The sequence below is a fragment of a genome, unplaced genomic scaffold (genome assembly GCF_019419815.1).
Source record: "Pyrus x bretschneideri cultivar Hongxiangsu unplaced genomic scaffold, Pyrus_bretschneideri_v1 Contig4, whole genome shotgun sequence".
Lineage (NCBI taxonomy): Eukaryota > Viridiplantae > Streptophyta > Magnoliopsida > Rosales > Rosaceae > Pyrus > Pyrus x bretschneideri.
Genome location: NW_025999723.1, coordinates 1,580,181 through 1,598,628, shown reverse-complemented (window position 1 = coordinate 1,598,628; position 18,448 = coordinate 1,580,181). Strand labels below are relative to the sequence as shown.

The 18,448-nt window shown below is 38.4% G+C and overlaps 3 protein-coding genes across 4 annotated transcripts; 1 reads left to right on the top strand and 2 right to left on the bottom strand.

Annotated features, from left to right (window-relative positions):
* Window positions 1-1,797: 1,797 nt before the first annotated feature.
* LOC103948049 (CAP-Gly domain-containing linker protein 1) lies at window positions 1,798-6,525 on the bottom strand. 2 transcript variants are annotated; one of them, XM_048565440.1, is made up of 7 exons: window positions 6,369-6,525; window positions 6,101-6,262; window positions 5,181-5,283; window positions 4,904-5,087; window positions 3,479-4,695; window positions 2,525-3,375; window positions 1,798-2,292 (listed from the first exon to the last, which is right to left on the bottom strand). In XM_048565440.1, the coding sequence occupies exons 5-7, from the start codon at window positions 4,668-4,670 to the stop codon at window positions 1,942-1,944; spliced, it is 2,394 nt and encodes a 797-aa protein (XP_048421397.1). In that variant the 5' UTR covers window positions 4,671-4,695; window positions 4,904-5,087; window positions 5,181-5,283; window positions 6,101-6,262; window positions 6,369-6,525; the 3' UTR covers window positions 1,798-1,941. The 2 variants fall into 2 exon arrangements, with proteins under 2 accessions (XP_048421397.1, XP_048421398.1); XM_048565441.1 differs by having other exon boundaries at window positions 6,112-6,262.
* A 4,173-nt stretch (window positions 6,526-10,698) lies between these two features.
* LOC103958152 (PP2A regulatory subunit TAP46-like) lies at window positions 10,699-13,373 on the top strand. Its single transcript, XM_009370390.3, has 9 exons — window positions 10,699-10,898; window positions 11,005-11,127; window positions 11,250-11,336; window positions 11,465-11,569; window positions 11,760-11,921; window positions 12,059-12,094; window positions 12,188-12,259; window positions 12,481-12,761; window positions 12,916-13,373. The coding sequence occupies exons 1-9, from the start codon at window positions 10,797-10,799 to the stop codon at window positions 13,166-13,168; spliced, it is 1,221 nt and encodes a 406-aa protein (XP_009368665.2). The 5' UTR covers window positions 10,699-10,796; the 3' UTR covers window positions 13,169-13,373.
* A 3,500-nt stretch (window positions 13,374-16,873) lies between these two features.
* On the bottom strand, window positions 16,874-18,346 carry LOC103948045 (phytolongin Phyl2.2). Its single transcript, XM_009359039.3, has 2 exons — window positions 17,892-18,346; window positions 16,874-17,786 (listed from the first exon to the last, which is right to left on the bottom strand). Exons 1-2 carry the CDS (start codon window positions 18,039-18,041, stop codon window positions 17,274-17,276), a joined length of 663 nt encoding a protein of 220 aa, XP_009357314.2. The 5' UTR covers window positions 18,042-18,346; the 3' UTR covers window positions 16,874-17,273.
* Between the last annotated feature and the right edge of the window lie 102 nt (window positions 18,347-18,448).

The following is an 18,448-nucleotide window of genomic DNA, read 5'->3' as shown; positions in this document are numbered from 1 at the left end:
ACAAAGCAACAACAAGAACATGTGCTTACTATTTTGGAACAGAATAATAATATGCATCATGAAAAATATTTATTAAAAAAGAGTATAAGTTAGTGGCTTTATTATGGTAATTCATCATTATGGAAATCAGGAAGACTCACATAAACATTTCAGGCTTTCTTCGCCATCATCGTATGTCCACCAACATCAAAAATCAAGTTTAAAAAGTGCCGTACAAAATACGAACTTGAAATCGTCTCTGATCACTAGCCACCCGTGGTGTTTAAAAATGTTTTTGATGAGGAATACAATTCAACAGAGAGAGAGAGAAAGAGAGCAATAATAGCACCTAATTGACAAGAAAGCAACCTTCTCCTTGACAAGAACGGTTGATGACCAAAGTTTTTAATCAGCAGAGCCCCAACACAACCACCCCAATTCAAAACTGTAGTGCAAATTGGGAACACTTGCAGATGTTGAGCCATTCAACCTGACTGAGACATCCTCAAGCCCCATCCTCCCCATTAATGGCCGCCTCTCTAATTTCTACCAGTGACTGAGAACTGTGAGCCTTTACTTTTCCGTCCAGGAAAAAGAACATGGGATTGAAACCCTAACAAGTTCATCCCAAAGCTCCATCTGGAGCTCTCACATTGAGCTTTTGACCTCAACTTTTCAAATTCTAATCACCAAGTTTTCTCTTCGTTTGTTATTAGCTCAGTGTTGTTTGAAATTGGTTATGAAATGGCCAAAAGCACTTTCTGAAAACTTAAAAGTGTTTATTGGTCGTAGAAGTGCTTTAAAGAATCACTTGTCAAATGTTTTTTTATAAAGCTATTTCAAGTATCTTTTTTTCATTAAAACACTTGAATGCTTAACAAAAATTTAAACGTTTTTCTGATGAAAGCACTTGTATATGAGCAAAATTGTTTTCTACAAGAGCAGTATCTAAACCGCTCTTAATGTGTTGTGACAACTACCGTTTTCTTGTAACTTGTTAGCTTTATAGTACAATTAAAGGTCGGCAAGTATTGGATTCGATCGACGCCCGAATGAATGAACACAATGACCAAAATTTGTTGGGACAAATAGTAGGCATCAAAACCCAACAAAACTAGTCCATTAATTTGAAACACAAACATTTTTTTGTTATCACGACGCTTAACCGATTTGGGGAGCTCTTCAAGGTCCCATGATTGAACTTTGAAGGAGACAAGCTATGGAGTTTGGAGAGTGATCAATGTTTAGACAAGTTAATTAGTAAATTTAGACGATAAATAGCCAGTTATCAGAGTTTAATGGAAATAATTAGAGGTGGAGCCATGAAGGGACAAGATGGGCCCAGGCTCATTCTGACATTTTTTTCACATAAAAAAATGTAGTGTTATGCTTATGATTTTCAAGGTTTTCCGTAGGCTCAAAACCTCAACCCGACATTTTTGTTTTAATTTCTTTCATTAGGTTTGATTTGAGGTTGGTAGCTCCTATGGAGTTCAGACAATTCATTGCTTTGAGCTTTGAGGAGGGCTTTGGTCTAGAGATCAGTGGAGGTAGAGAGGGCGAGAGGGAGAGAGGAAGAAAGTCAAAGAGGCTTGAGATTTAGGTTTAATGAAGAGGATGATGAGGATGGCACAGTACCAAACCCAAACAATGTTGGTCAGTTGCTCACCACATGGCAGAGTAAATTTTGTAAGATTATGAGAGCATTTCAGATTGAGACACTTGAGCTGACTCCGCCACTGGTAATAATCCTGTGTGTTCATCACCCCTTTATTCATCAAAAACTTGACATGCAGAGATGATTTGCTCAATCAAAAGTATAGTACATGAAAGTTAAGTTCTTAGCATTCCTTCTGCATTAAAATTATATATGTTATTTGCCTATACCTCTCTATACAAATCTGAGTATATAAATCAGTCGAAACTACCGTTATTGATCGAACTCCTTGCGTTTTTTCATCACTATCTCCTCAAATTTATCATCCCATCACAAGCCAAGGTCCCCTCAAGATCTCCAATGATTCGCGCTATCCGAACTTCCAGACCTCTTTGAACTTCCTGGAAGAGAGTTCTAATGAAATCGGTGAAGCGCTTCATGTCGAAGCTTGCACACGTCTCTAGCTCTTCCGCAACCCCAACGAGTCCAGAAGCAATCTTGGGTTGGATTTCCATTAGTTTCTGCCCTGTTGCAACCATATATCTCTGCAGCTGAAACGTTTCATCAAGATGGCGCTCTAGTGTCTTTATCTTGTCCTTTGTTCTTGCTGTATTTGAATCTCCATGTCTACCATTTAGATCGAGATCATTGTCATGCTGAAAATCATAAGGAATTCAAAAACAACTTACGTGTCATTATTGTATAGTGAAGCTAGTAACAATGTGCTAGTTTCAATATTAACTTCAGTTTTCGAACTTTTTGGTCACCGTTAGATCCTAAATTTTCATAGAACTACAGCTAGATGGTATAGTTTTTTTTGTAGGAAACTGTTGTGAAGGTCGTATGCTTGCTGACAATTCACTAACAAGATTAAGAATCGAAGCTTACCATCCGTTGGCAGAGGTCATCAACCTTCCCTTGGAGGGACTGATACCGGCCAACTTGCTTATTCAGCAACAACATCAGCATGAGAAAGCCTTTAATCCCACTTTGCCCATCATCATTGCTTTCGGTATGACTTTCACCGGCTTCTTGCTTTCCTGAAAACCTTTCAAGCATAATAAGCTGCTGCTTCAGCCTCTTGATCTTGTAAGAAACACCAAGAGCTTGAAGATCCATCCTCCACGGCGAAGTATTTGTACTTGAGGCCTGGCTTGGTGATGCTAACTTTTCAGCACCGTCAACTTCTACTGGACTCGCACTTCCCGCTTGACTTGTACCCTCGTGGGAAGTATCCTTCTCACCTTCAAACTCTTTGTCAGGAGATTTCACAGCTGCAGCATTGAACTGGCTAGAAGATGGAGTTTCCTCTTCTTTCTTACCACCTTCCTCTTCGCATGGTTCCACCGAACTTGTCTTTCTTTTTGGATCTTCCGTCTTCATTTTCATACTTATGATATTTAAGTTGTTTGTCTGGCAGTTTAGAAACCGTGACTGTGATGCAAACTGCTCTTTTAGGGAAGTTAGTTCATCTTCCCGCTCCAATAACAAGGCTTCCAACTTCGTATTATCGTGTCTGAGACGCGATATATCTTTGTTCAGTCCCTCAACATGAGATTCTAGCCGCTTAGATTCTAATTCCATGCTCATCAAACGCCATCGATAAGTTTCTAATTTCTCATCTTTAAGTCTCAATTGTTCAACAAAAGCATCCATTTCTAGGTGATGCCTTTGCTCAATTAGCGCTGCATACCTCTCTGCTTCGGAGCGAACCCAACCTTCCAACTGCTTTATATCAGCTGCGATCAATCATAGAACAAGGTTAAATCAAGAAACTGAAAGTGGTTAAGCGGAGGAACCATATATGTTAAATCAAAAGGATAATTAATAATTCATTCTCACCTAGGTCCTTTGCCTCAAACGAGTGCCCATCAGAATCGTCTCTAAATTCAGAATGTTCATAGCCAAGAAGAGCATTGATTGGCTGTGGTCTTGTCTTTCCATTTTGTAAATGAGATGTACCTGTTGCACTGGAATTCACCCCTCTTTCATTTAAAGCAATTTCAAACCTAGAATTCGCTTTCACCAACATACTTTTCAATGAATGCCTCTCATGTCTAGACTCCGAGGAGACTACCTTCCATCGTTCTGTTTCAAGCTCAGCTTGCTTCCTCTTTGCCTTTGATAATTTCATCTCCTTTAGAAGCATGTGCTTCTCTGTTGTGTCTAACTTGGATTTTCTAAGCATCGCTGACAAAATCTTGTCTTTCTGTTCCAAATCCGTATGCATCTTTACAATCTCCGCAGATATTTTCTGAACCATCAAAACCGACTCCTCCTTTTGATCTAAGACGACATTCAACTCTCGCTTAGTAGCTTCTACTTGCCTAAGTGCTCGACCCATATCAGCATCAAGCTGCCGTTGGCTTGAAACAAGCTCCAAACGTGCAGTTTTGTGCTTCATAAGCTCAGAAGAATGTTCTTGGGCTGCACGCTTAGCACTTTCTCTCAATTCTTCCGCCACACTTTCAGCCTTTGTTAGCTTCTCTTCCAATTCTTTCAACTTCTGCTCCAATTCCCCCATTGCCTTATCCTTAGATTGCACCAAAAGCTTCACATCCTTCATTCTATCATTCATTGCAGAAATTGCTTCATCCTGCTTTTTCTCACGAACCTTCAATGCATTTATTAGCATCCCAATATGCTGCCGCAGTTTCTTTCGTTCGTTCAACCAGCTCTGCTCCTGTGCAGCAAAGATGCTCACGACTTTCTCGTTGGCTTTTGCATCTTCATGCCTCAGTCTCTTCAACTCTCTGATCTCTTTTTCTGCATCCTCAAGTTTATGGAGAAGTGCGGAATCTTGCACACTTCTTCCTTCTTTCTGAACTCTCCATACAAGCAATCCCAACAGTTGCGCACTTCCTCGAAGCATTTTCTCCCGCACTTCAGACAACCTCTCATCTTGCATATCAGGCATTGACAGGAGCCGCAGAGCAAAGAATGCACACGACACACCAAAATACGTAGGATACAAACTATCACTCTTATCTTCAAAGACAAATAAATTTGAATTGGAGACCACTTTCTCTTCCATTACTCAGAAATTTTCTTCCTTTCGTCTGGGAAAACATAAAACCGGAAAACAAAAGATTAGAATTCGATCAGGAAACTGAAAATCTAAGCATACACAAAAATCCATTTCGAGAAAAGAGGAAAGATAATCGACTATAATTTCTATTAAGATATAAACATCTCACTTAGTGCAGTACTAGAAAACAGAAAGAAACCGTTTCATCAATGAGTTTCATGAATTGTAGTTGAACTTACAGAAAGAAGGAACTTATGATTGCTTGCAGCTCAAAACCACAGAGCGAAGCTTATAGCGGAGTAAAAGTGTAGCTCGGAAATAGCAATGCTTCAATGGAGATCCTGAAGCATCAACCACACCAAACAGCATTCACCTTCTACCACACAAGTTATGTGACAACAAACGCGTTACTTGTGCCTGGTACTGCAAAATCAGTTAAATCGAGATGTATTCAAAACGGAAATGAAAAACGAAACAGAATTTAAAGAATCCCCTGGATTTCAGTGAAAGACTGACCTAGCAAAGCATATTTGCATATGCTTTTATCCTCCTTTTGCTCTTCAGCACAGGTCAGTAGTCATGAGTAATTGCTGCCATTGGAAGCAAAAGCACCAGATTCCTGGGTTGTTTGTCACCATTACTGATCAGACAGTGGACTCCAACAAAACAATAAACATATCTCAACCAAACACTTCTCCCTATAAATATTGTATATTTCCAGAGTGGCTTAACTGGATTAAAACTACACTGCATAAAATAATTTGTAAAAGCATATAGACAAAAGGGACCCCAAAAGACTACAAAATCAAAAGCACTTTTCAGTAATCAGAAAGTTTGTGCTTCTTCCTTTTTTTCTAATTTTATCTACTAAAACAAGCTCAAAAGATGTTCTTGCACTGTTTGGGTGGACTCAAAATATCAGTGCAATAATAAACAAGCTCATTAACTCAAATCTCCGAGAAATGATTTATACACACTTTTACTGCAAACCCGCATTAAATTAAACATGAATGTGCAGAGAAAGAAAATAGCGCGTGAAAATCATTTCTCTATCTCACTAAAAACCCAATTAGGATTAGAAAACCCCATTAGTTGCACTGAAAAGTAAAAACCCATGATTAAATTTTCAACATGCACCAAGAAATCCAATTGACTTCAGTAACAGTTATTTTGCCCCCAAAAAAAAAAAAAAAAACCAATTCTTCAGTTTCTTATTCACAGCAATAGCAAACCAATAAGATATAACAACCACCACCAAGTATTATCCCACTAAGTAGGATTCGCTCAGTTGTATGAATTCTATAATGCCGCTGCCACTAAGTGGGATCGGCTTGTTATATGAATCCTAAAATCCCATTGCGCTCGATTTTTCATCATATACTCCGTTAGCAAACCAATAAGATATGCATTGCAAAGTAAAAAAGAAGTAGAAATACATGAGTTTCACCAGTGAACGGTCCAAGTGAGCTGCAACTGAGCAGGAGCATCTCTTGCAAATGATGAGAGCAAGCAAGGCAAGAAGGTCATGGGTCCACAGAGAGAGAGAGAGAGGGAGGGAGGTGGGCTTCCTCTCAAGTTCCTTGCTTTGCCTCTGAGACCTGTAAAGCAGGAAACTTGTTCATGAAACACTACACTGCAAATCCATTGCACTTGAAAGAGCAGCATCATATTTACTAATTAATTATTGGTTAGAGAAATAATCACCTTAAATTTTTATTTAAATTTTCCTTGATCTGCCCTTGGAATCTGGGGTTGGTAATGCTGGATTCATTTGATTATCTCCATTCTCCAAGCAATCTCTCTCTCCTCTCTCTCTCTCTCTCTCTTGCATAACATATCTCAAATCAAATAAATAAAAAAGAAAAAACAATTAGAAGGTACAAAAGAAACGAGGGTCACAGTCAAGTCTGGGCATTTGGGATCACAGCCCATGTTCCCAGCTCCCACCATGGCATTGTATTAAATTATTGTGCCTTTCTTGGGTCCCAGCAGGATAATGTGTACTGCTGCACAATGCTTCAAAAATTTAGCTTCATAATAAAGTTTTAATCTTTCATTTAAAGAACACGAATACGAAATGGTTTGACATTTTCTCTTCAATTTTAGTGCTTTCACACACGATGAGCCTCATATATACAAAATTTGCGATGTAACTGATTGTATATTCCGTGCACATGAAACAAAAATAATATTAATTAAAAACATACAATTATTGTTATAATTAATATTTAATAATGTGTAATTGTGTAAATTATAAGTTAAGAATCTTTAGAAATCTAGAATATCATTCCTATTAAACTTTATTTTACTTGGAGAACAAGTTATTTTCTTCTTATTACTACTAGCATTTGCCTATATACTTTATGTGTATGAACACAATTTTTTAGAAAATAAGAACGAGAGAGGGAGAGGGAGAGAGGGAGAACCTGGGGGAAGTGGGAGGTGTTTGTTTTTGGTTTTTTTATTTTTTTATTTATTTTATTTTATTTATAGTGGAGGAATTTTAACATCACTTGTAAGTGAGATTTCAATAAAAAATAGTAATTTGGACATGTGAAATTACATTATTGCCCATCATTTTTTTTTTTGTGATAGAAAACTAATTTGTCTTTTTACCTTTTTTTGGTTGACAAATAGGGTTTCATTAATTAGTAGAGATAAACTAGGCATAAGGAATAGCATTACAGGATTCCTCAAGCCTTTCTACATGTGACATCCCACATCGCCCAGGGGAGTGATCCTTAAATGTATATTCTCATCCCTACCTAGCACGAGGTCTTTTGGGAGCTCACTGGCTTCGGGTTCCGTAGGAACTCCGAAGTTAAGCGAGAAGGGGGCTAGAGCAATCCTATGATGGGTGATCCACTGTGAAGTTGCTTGTGAGTTCCCAAAAACAAAACCGTGAGGGAATGGTAAGCGCAAAGCGGATAATATCGTGCTACGGTGGTGGAACGGGCCCGTCCGCCCCGGGCCGGGATGTGACAGTTTATTGTCACATCCCGGCCCGGGGTGAATCACTTCCCGGGCCCAACTCCACCACCGTAGCATGATATTGTTCGCTTTGTGCTTACCATTCCCTCACGGTTTTGTTTTTGGGAACTCACGAGCAACTTCCCAGTGGGTCACCCATCATGGGATTGCTCTAGCCCCCTTCTCGCTTAACTTCAGAGTTCCTACGGAACCCGAAGCCAGTGAACTCCCAAAAGGCCTCGTGCTAGATAGGGATGAGAATATACATTTAAGGATCACTCCTCTGGGCGATGTGGGATGTCACACTACATCTCTCTCTGTTGCACCCTCTCTCACAAATAGGCCACAACAACGAGTTATATATTAAAATTCAAGTTAAGTATGGATAACCACTCAAATTTTAGGAGTGATTCCAAACTGATCCTAACATATTAAAACATTCTTAATAACTACCTAAAGTTTTAAAGGAAGGACATATATTAGGTTCACTAATATTTAGTGATGACATGGCAAATATTAAGCGGTGTTTTAACTCTCAAGTCATCTATGGTGATTTGAATTTCCAAATTGATGCCATTTAGCTTAAGCAAATTTGTGGTTAACTTGCCTAAAATGGGGCAATTTGACAAATTAGAACTCCAAAGATGTCGATTAGTGAAAATCAATTTTAGTATTTGTCCACCTCATCATTTAATGCTAATAACGTCATTACTTAATGTTGGTGAAGTTTGTGATAACTTACCAGATGTCTAGTTTTCAAACGTTAGGTAATTATTTTCATATTCAGTATCACTCTCTATATTGGCATACTGAATAATTGAGTCATCAATCATTCACAAACACACCCTTCCAAAGAACTTGATTAAGACTTTTCACCAAAACTTGTTAACTCCATTGAGATTTTTCCCTTTTGGTTCAAAAACTCCATTGACATCAAATCGTCAAATTTAAAAAAGAAATTGATGTATGTCAAATGAAAAAAAAATAATAATAATAACATCGTGAGCTTGAATGAGTTAAATAAGAGTTTCCTTTCGCATTTAAGGTTTGAAATTTGAATTTTCTATATTGTTTGTATCTGACATGTTGCAAAATATCGAAAAACAGCACACATAGCAGTGCAAAGGTACTATTGCTGTGAAATTGGAGAAATTTTTTAGTGTGTCAAGAACACGGCTTAGTATACAAGTGTAATAATACAATTAGTTGGAAACTTAAAAAACAAAATTTCCAACTAATTGTAATATGATACTTAATGTGCAGTACCGTGTTCACAACATACAGAAAATTTTATGGTGGAATTGGATGATCGAAATGAATGGTGAAAACTCAATAATACCCTACCTACTCTTCATAATTCACAAGCGGAAAACAAAACTATATGTTTTTTGAATTCAACAGATTTGACCCCAACGTCGACAAGAGAAATTGACTCAAATGATGAAAATACAAATTCCAACTGCTGCAATAATATCTTGTCAAGATTTTATTGATTTGTCATCATTATTTGACCCGTATCATTACTATTTGATTTTGATCATTTAACCAAACAAAATTTGTAAAATCGTCGTTTCACCCAGATTTCTCAAAATAAAACGATTAACTACAAAAAAATTTATTCAAAAATTAAAAATTAAAAAATTAAAAATCGAAAACTAAAATGATTGCCGAACAAATCCCTTATATTTAATAATTAGAGCAGAAAGCAACCGAATCGTTCGTCTGCCAAGGTCTGGGCAGATACCTGATCCCAATCAAATTCAAAGACATGAGAACCCAATATTTTGGCAGGGAAGGACGTCGATGATGGGTGATTCATGAACATCTGAACAGAAATATTCGAATATCATGACAAAAATACAGTAAGTTCTTCTGTAACATTCTATCCCTTACTAAACATTCCGGAACACGTTCTGTGAACCATATCTAAATGGTAGGGTATACAATATAAATAGATCCCACCGCAATTTTTTTTTTTTTTAATAAATAATATTATCTGCTACTTAATACTACGGTTTATTGATATTCTTCTTCATTTGTAAGTAAAAGGTCTTATGTTTGATTTTCGCCAAATGTGAGTTTGAACCATATTATTGTTAGCCCATTATGAGGTTAAGCTCATCCCATCCCATTAGTGTAGATAATAATCTCACAATGGACTAACAATAATGTGGTTCAAACTCGATTTTGGATGAGAATCAAACCTAAGACCTATTACTTACAAATGAAGAGGAATATCACTAGACCATAGTACTAAGTGACATATCTCACCTCTATAAGGGCGACGATTTAGACGTGGTTTACAAAATGTTGTATGCCGTATGCCTAGCTTTTCTCAAACGCTATCCCTGTGCGTGTGACAATTAACTTTATTTATTATTATTTTTTTTTTATATTAGTATTAGTTTTGGGAAGTATAATTGGCACTCCAAAAATCTCATTTTACACTCCTCACAAGTATATTTTTGTTTCCAAATATAGAAAGTTTGGAATGTAGAATGAGATTTTTTGAGTGCTAATAACAATTCCCTTAGTTTGATCAAATTTATATAAAAAAAGAAATTGACTAATATCTAAACTACCTATTAACAAAAGACTTTTGTCGACCAATTAACATTAATTTGAAGATTTTGAAGGCTTCTTCCTTTTTTCCTTCTTCATTTATATACGATTAATTCTAAATGCAAAGGAAACTCTTAAAAATGGATCTATCATTGAACTCTCTGCCACTCATATTCTCTCCACAATATTTTATAATATCGAAAATTAATGTTAGAATACGAGGTGATAGAGTGTTTATGAAAAATTCTATTTTGAAAGTCTACCTAGCATTTCTCTTTCTAATTTCTGATCTACCATCGAAACGACAACAATATTTCGCCGTTTGAAATCAGTGTTGTTTGACCCGGTTGCAAACTGGGCATAGAGATCCACGATAGGCCAACCCGTACACCGCTCCGCATTCAATTCAGCTCCATGCTAACTTACGCCGGAGGCGCATATCTCCCTTTATAAACATGTCTCCATCTCCTTCCCGACGTTTCTAATTTTATGTTCTCCAGAGTTCTATCCCTAAGTCTGAAAACCCTAAGTTTCAAATTCTCGAGGAATTTAGCAATTAAAGAAGCTCAAACCCACTCCAGAAGCTCCATTTCAAATTCCATGGGAGAATTGAATATGGAGGACATGCCTCTTCCGGCGCTCTTCGAGCAAGCTCGGAAGATCCATCTGGCGGCGACGGAGTCTGGGGGTGGTGTCGATCAGGTACACAAATCCACACCATAAGCTCATGGGCTCGCACATTTTATTGAAAGTTTCAATTTTTTTTTTTTGCTGTAATTAATTTAATTGATTTGGATATTACTATTAGGAGGAGGTGAGGAAGGGATGCAGGGCTTTGGAGAAGTGCGATGAAATGATAAGCAAGCTGGGTTTGTTCTCAGCCAATGAGACCAAGGAGGATATCAGCACCACCAATCTCAAATATCTTATGGTAACTCATTTGGGTTTAATTTTTAAAGTCGAAAACTTTGAATGTTTGATGGAATAGTTTGGAAAGCTGGGATTTTTGGTTTGAATGTAATGAGCTAACTTCTGATGCGGTTTTGATCACAGGTGCCGTATTATCTCGGTGAATTAACCGAAAAGGTTGCGCAGGATGACAGGATATCGATTCTTAAGGCTTCCCAGGCTAAATTAAAGGTGATCCATTTTTATTAGTTACTTGTCGGTAAAGCAATAATACATCGGATATGTCTTGCTGGTCAGTGTCCTGTTGGTTTGAGGTTTATGTTTCTGTTAAAACTAACTAGGACGGCGGCATGTTGTAGGAGTTTATTTCAATTTGCGAGGCAATGGAACTTGTTCCGAAAGAGGAGTTAGAAGCATCTGCAGTTGATGGCCCAAATTCACATGTTGATCGAAGGGCTCTGAAGGTACTGTAGTTTTCTTATTGTCTTTCTTTAGAAAGCATGAAGATCCTATCTCAAATTTCATTTATACTCATGACTTTAATAATTGCATCTTGTTGTGCTGCCGACTGTTTTACATGTTGCGTGGCGGAACATGTTAAAGTATAGGTTTGGTGTTGTAATTTGTTACTTATGCTCTTGCTTCTGTATCCAGATTGCTCGATTCAAAAGGCAAAGAGCTGCAGAATCAAAATTGCTGGAAATTAAGGAGCGGAAAGAGCGAAGAGGTCGTTCAACTAAAGCATCTGCCTTGTCAACTCCTATTGAGGCAGGAGAGGAAGATGTGCTGGATGATGACGGAGAGGAGGAGCGGGAGGTTTGTAGATTTCTTCTTACATATTTCTCTTTACTGACATGTTGATTGGTTCTACATCAGAATGTTTTCATAAGTTTGAAGTCTAATTACATTGGTAGAAATAAAAAACTGTCTAATTAGAACCCTTGTTTTTGCAGGCATGGTTTACTACAATCTCTTTGGCAGTTAGTAAGGTTAGTTTATAACTTAAAGTAATCCTCCACATACTGTCGTTTTTATTCACGTCAATTCATACTCGTGTCTTTCTGCCATGCAATCTTTTTCAGACTTTTGATCTGTTGGAGATGCTAAAGAAAGAGGAAGAAATGCTTGTAGCTTTTAAGGAAAGGCAATCAAAGGTATTTAATATTAACACCCATTACCGTAACTTAAGATTAGACACTTTTACTGTATTATTATCAGTGTTGGTCTTGAGTTCCATTACTCTGTCATGAATTTGCAATTTTTGGTGATAATTAGGGGGGGGAGAGAGAAATTTGTAGAGCATATAGGAAAAGCTGTGTCCTGCAACTTGACCTATTTCAGTTATAAAAGCTTTTGTTATTGTCATGTATTTCAGGATGGCGGGAAGGAATTTTATCAAGAAGTTCTTGACGATCGTGCCAAAAGGGCCGAAGCTTGGCATCGTGATGCTGCAACCCGGGTGCAGTATAGTAGGCCAGCAGAGCCTATCACCTGTGCAACTTTTGCTCAAGATGTTCTAGAAGGGAGAGCCAGGGTTTCAGAGATGCATGAACACAAGCACCAGCCACTAATATTTGGACCAGCGAGTCTTATTGGTGGAAACCCAACAAGTGAGAGGGAAAGGATGGCGGCTCAGGTTTTCCAGCCCAGTCATAGGTATATCTCCGTGTTCTGTTACTTTATTTTGCCGAGTCTAATTTATCATGAGCACAAATGTTTGGAAATATCTGGTTTTCGCGTATGTGTTTTCATCTTTCATCGTGTGAAACATATCATTTGAGATGCTAAATTGAATTTACTGTGCGGGAAGGATGCCGACCATGAGCATAGAGGAAGCTGGACTGAAGGAGATGGAGATAATGAATACGTGGCAAGAGAGGAATGTGAAACTCATGGAAGAGGCCAATTCTGCATGGTACAAGGAACCTATGAAACCAGGACCACCGCCGGAGGGGGAAGAGGAAGATGATGATGCCGCTCAAGACAGGGCGAGGGCATGGGATGACTGGAAAGATGATAATCCTCGGGGTGCTGGCAACAAGAAGCTCACCCCCTGTGGATAAAATGGCACATTGGGGAGCCCTGAGATTTTGATTTACTGCAAATTAGAAAGTTTTGTATTTGGTGTCGTTCTTGTTGTGTAGATTAAGTTATGTATATTATCCATATATTTATTTCAAGGCGTTTTAGTCAAAATGATCTCTGAGATTTGTATAACACATAACTTTGGTTCCTAAGATTTAAAATCAATATAAATGGTTCCTGAGATTTAAAATCAATATAAGTGGTTCCTGAGATTGTCCACCATTCATTATTTTGATCTTTCAGTTAAAATACTCCGTTAAGTTAAGGGTATAACACATAACTTTGGTCCTAGATATTTGCGTAACACGTAATTTTGGTCCTTGAGATATGCATAACACAGAACTTTGATTTCTGTGATTGTTCACCATTCATCATTTTGGTCTTTCCATTAAAAAGCTCAGGGACCACTCAACAGAGTTTTTTAATGGTAGGACCAAAATCATGGATGGTAGATAAACTCAGAGATTACTTCTATTAATTTTAAATCTCAGGGACCAAAGTTATGTGTTACGAAAATCTCAGGAACATTTGGCTAAAAAGTCTTATTTGAATAAACAATATTCTCATGTTTGTTCAAAATTTTGTATATCAAATTAGGGTTTGGTGATCCCAGCACACCAGACACAATTGGAATTGTCAACAGAGTTCAAACGGAAGGGCGACATTGATGTGTTTAAGGTTAAGGAACGAGATTGGTCGATCTTCAAATTGAGGGACTAAAATGAAGAGTTTTTAAGTAGATTTCAGGACCATCCGCAATAAAATACCAAAACCAAATAAAAAAGGTCTGTTTATGAAGAAAACAATGTGCCGATGTAAATTGGGTTACTGAAAGGATCATAATGCAGACTGTTGATGCCCGACTCCCGACCGCGAGGTCCTTGAATCGGGTTTGACATTCACATGTGAGATTATCTGCTCGAAAATTGGGAAATCAATGCATTTGTAATATTAAAACAAGAAACCACAAATTAACTAAGCACCCTGATCTATCTAGTGTGTTCACATTTAATCGGGCAATGACGAGTTTTAATCTGCAACGTCAAGCAGCTCAAAATTTTCAGTATGAAAAGTGCATTGTTGGAACTGGATCGGAACGCCTAGTGGCTATAGATTTTAAGTATGAACACCGGAGCGTCAAAGCAAAACATCGGAGATGTTACGGTGGATCTCAACCAGCACCAGTCGAGGTTTTGCTGTCCCGAATTCAACCCCCACGGTTTTTTGGCCCTTCTCAATGATCGGCAGCGTAGACTGAGACGACTTTGTGTCGAGCATACATGTTTCTCTGGTCGCAAGTAGTCTTCGGTCCTCGGCGTACGAAGGCCTCACACTGCCGGCGAAGAGAATCTTGGAGCCGAAGACACCGCAAACCATTATATATGGAAGTTTCGGGGTATCCCTGTACATTTTCTGGGACAGTGTCAGTAGCCTTTCGGCTCGATTTCCATGTATATCAAGGGTGGGCACGGTGTGGTTCAGTGCGGTTCAACCCTTAAACTGGAATCGGAATCGAAAAATATCTACAGTTCGATTCGGTACGGTTCCACTTAAATTTATTACTAGAACCGTACCGTTCGGTGTACAATGGTTCTGATTTGGTAATTGTCGGTTTACGGTTCCGAATACTAAATTATTTGAACACCAAATCATCATGCATTCACATAGGTCTTCTAAAACGATTATATAAAGTTGCATACAACACAAATCCTTTTTAATGCAAATATCTTTGGCAGTGGCACCAAGTTAACAAAAAGAGACAATTAAAAGAAACATGCATTGGTCGGTCAGCAAACAAAAATAAATCAAGAATTTAAACAGCATCAGTCTCCTAATATCAGAAGCAGCAACAATCGCAGCAAGCAAATGTAACATTTGTGGGTGGGTGAGCCCTAATTGGGATGGATTCACTGTTTTGCAACTTGATGAAACTAATTTTTCAACCTATTATACCATGACAAGTGTGTATATATATATATATATATAATTTATTTATTTATTATTAATAAAATGGTTAGGTTCGGTTCCGACCGGTTCTTGTTCTTTTGAAACTAAACCGGAACCAGTTTGAACTAGTCCAGTTCCCTTTTTAACTCAAAGTTGACTTTTCTAATCAACATGATTTTTTTTCAGTTTTTTTCCATACGATTCGATGATGTTTTGCGATTTGACTGTTTTTATGCCCACCCCTAAGCTAAATCATCTGGGACTTTTTTGGATGCTCCAGAGGGTTTGGTATTATGGATATTTTAACCCTCAGTTTCATTTAAAATTATAAAAATTAAAATCTAACAGTTAAAATATCAAGACTACTCGGGCACCTAAGAATTTTTTAAAATAATGATTGAGAAATAATTTTCGCACTCTCCTTTTTTCTTTTAGCACGTCTTTTTTAGTTTCTATACTTTCGATAATTTGATTTAAGCAATAATAATAAAAAATGTCCAGGAAAAACAGAGCGTTCAGAAACCCAAACCCATTGGGTTCTACAAAGTTGGCCTATTAACTCGACATCTTCCCTAAGTCGCGGAGCTAATGAAGCAAATGTCAGCAACGGCGTCCAAAGTAGGCTCCTTGAAGCTCTGAAACTCAACGTTCTTGCACATCTGCGTGCGTCACCGCAACTGTCAGATGAACCTGGTTTGTAGCAGAACCGGAAAATTGTAGCTGGAAGGTAGGTATGTTTTGCTTCTGCTGCAATTTGGTAAGAAGCAGCAGCTCAAATAGAAATGTTTGAATGCGACTGTGACACTGCCGGTCCGCCACCACATGGTGTTAGACTGTTCCATCCAGCACCAGTAACCTTGACATTCGATATCCTCACATAGTAAGTAATTCATGACTTATCTAACGCATCTATGCAAATTCCAGACGCTAATCTGTCATGGAAGAAAGGTATCCATAGCGGGGAACGCATTAGACAACGGAATCAAATAAAGAAGATTTCGCTTCTTGGTCTTATCTTGTTTTAGGTAAAGAATCAAATAAAGAGACATCGACGGAGGAAATGGAAATCGAATCCAGAAACAGAAACAACTTCCATCAAAGCAAACAAACAGTTTCTATTGGTAAACTCAAATATCAAGACATTTGAGCAATTACAACATCAACCGAAAACAATGGAAGGAAAGTAAAAACAATGCCTGCATAGTGATGATCTAAGTATACACAATTTGATGCATCACTTGAAAACGCTTATCGCTATTTGTATAACACAAGTTATATAGCTTAAGATACATACAAGAAGCTCACCGGAGGGCCAAGGAGAAAGTTGCCGGTACAGAATTGAAACAGAGCCTGATTGACTTCGACCCTTCGAGTGTAATGTTACAAAATTTTCATCCATCTTCAAAGTAAAGCACAATACAACACCAAAACCTCCCAAATCCGCCCGTTCAACTGTCAATGCACTTGAATCCCCTGCAAACCTACAACCAAATCCCAAACAACAAGGCGCAATAACTGCCTTGACATTCGATATCCTCAAATAGTAAGTAATTCATGACTTATCTAACGCATCTATACAAATTCGAGACGCTAATCTATCATGGAAGAAATGTATCCATTGCGGGGAACGCATTAGACAACGGAATCAAATAAAGAAGATTTCGCTTCTTGGTCTTATCTTGTTTTAGGTAAAGAATCAAATAAAGAGACTAACTGCGGAGGAAATGGAAATCAAATCCAGAAACAGAAACAACTTCCATTAAAGCAAACAAACAGTTTCTATTGGTAAACTCAAATATCAAGACATTTGAGCAATTACAACATCAACCGAAAACAATGGAAGGAAAGTAAAAACAATGCCTGCATAGTGATGATCTAAGTATACACAATTTGATGCATCACATGAAAACACTTATCGCTATTTGTATAACACAAGCTATATAGCTTAAGATACATACAAGAAGCTCACCGGAGGGCCAAGGAGAAAGTTGCCGGTACACAATTGAAACAGAGCCTGATTGACTTCGCTAACTTATCCCTCCGAGTGCTTGTTTGTAATGTTACAGAATTTTCATCCGTCTTCAAAGTAAAGCACAATACAACGCCGAAACACCAAAACCTCCCAAATCCGCCCATTCAACTGTCAATGCACTTAAATCCCCTGCAAACCCACAACCAAATCCCGAACAACACGGCGCAAACAAACAAGTCAAGGATCAAAACAACCCAAACATGCCTCCTCCAAACTTGCTTGGCCTTTTGGCGGTCACCCGAATGCAAAAGACCACTCTTTTGTGTTGGCAACGGAAAATCTCTAAACCCGCCGCCATTAGCATCATCGCACACATCCACCTTCTTCTCCATTGCAGTCACATCTTTGCAAGGATCACCATTAACCTCCCCAGATAACCTCCTCTTCTTCTTCAACCCTTCGCTCGGATTCTTCCCAAGCAGCGGTGTCAGCACCATTTTCTTCCCTTTACTCGCACCAAAGCTTAGATTCCGACTGGCTGCCGGCGAATTGGGCGAGTCCGAGGCCATTACTTTTCGAATAATCGAATCAAACTGGACTTGCAAGCAACTGGGGGCAAAATTATCCCGAACCAAGATCGACCCACTTCCACTAACATCCTCAAAACCGGATTTCAACTGGTTTAAGAACGAAAGCGCCTCGGAGTCATCGAGATGGGCATCGCAGATAGCGAAATACACAAAAGGGTCATGACATGAGAAAATGTAAGTCCTTTTTCTTACCGTGTGACTGAACATGGAATGGTGGGGAGGGGCTACCTCCACGCATTGCTGCGCTAAGTTTCCGAGACCCGGCTCTTTCGAAATCTCGCCGAGAATCGTGACCTTGTGGGCAATGCAGGCGTAGAAAATCAGATCCGGATTCGAAATCATCGATTCTTTCTTCCCACCAAAAACAAAACTTTTGAATCTTTTCAATTGAAGATTCAAGGTATGAAGAACAGGATGGGATTTCGATCGTGGGCGTTCGATTCGGAAAGATCGAATCTTTCGAACCCCAAGACGCCGAAACGTTTCTTATGAGTTTCTCTGCTGCCTTCTCTCTCTCTCTATACCATTTCCCGGAGGATCGGATTTTGTTTCGTTTCTTTCTCTCTCTCTGTAAATATCTAGGGTTTAGTCTCCCCCGATTGAAGGGAGGAATCAACAGTTGGAATGCGTGGGAATTGAAGGGAAAAGAAACTGAATGACGGCTGGTTTAATCAGTGCCATCGCGGGAGGGATTTATTACGGATGTACCCTTCAATTTGTGTATTACGCGATACATAAATAAGAAAAAT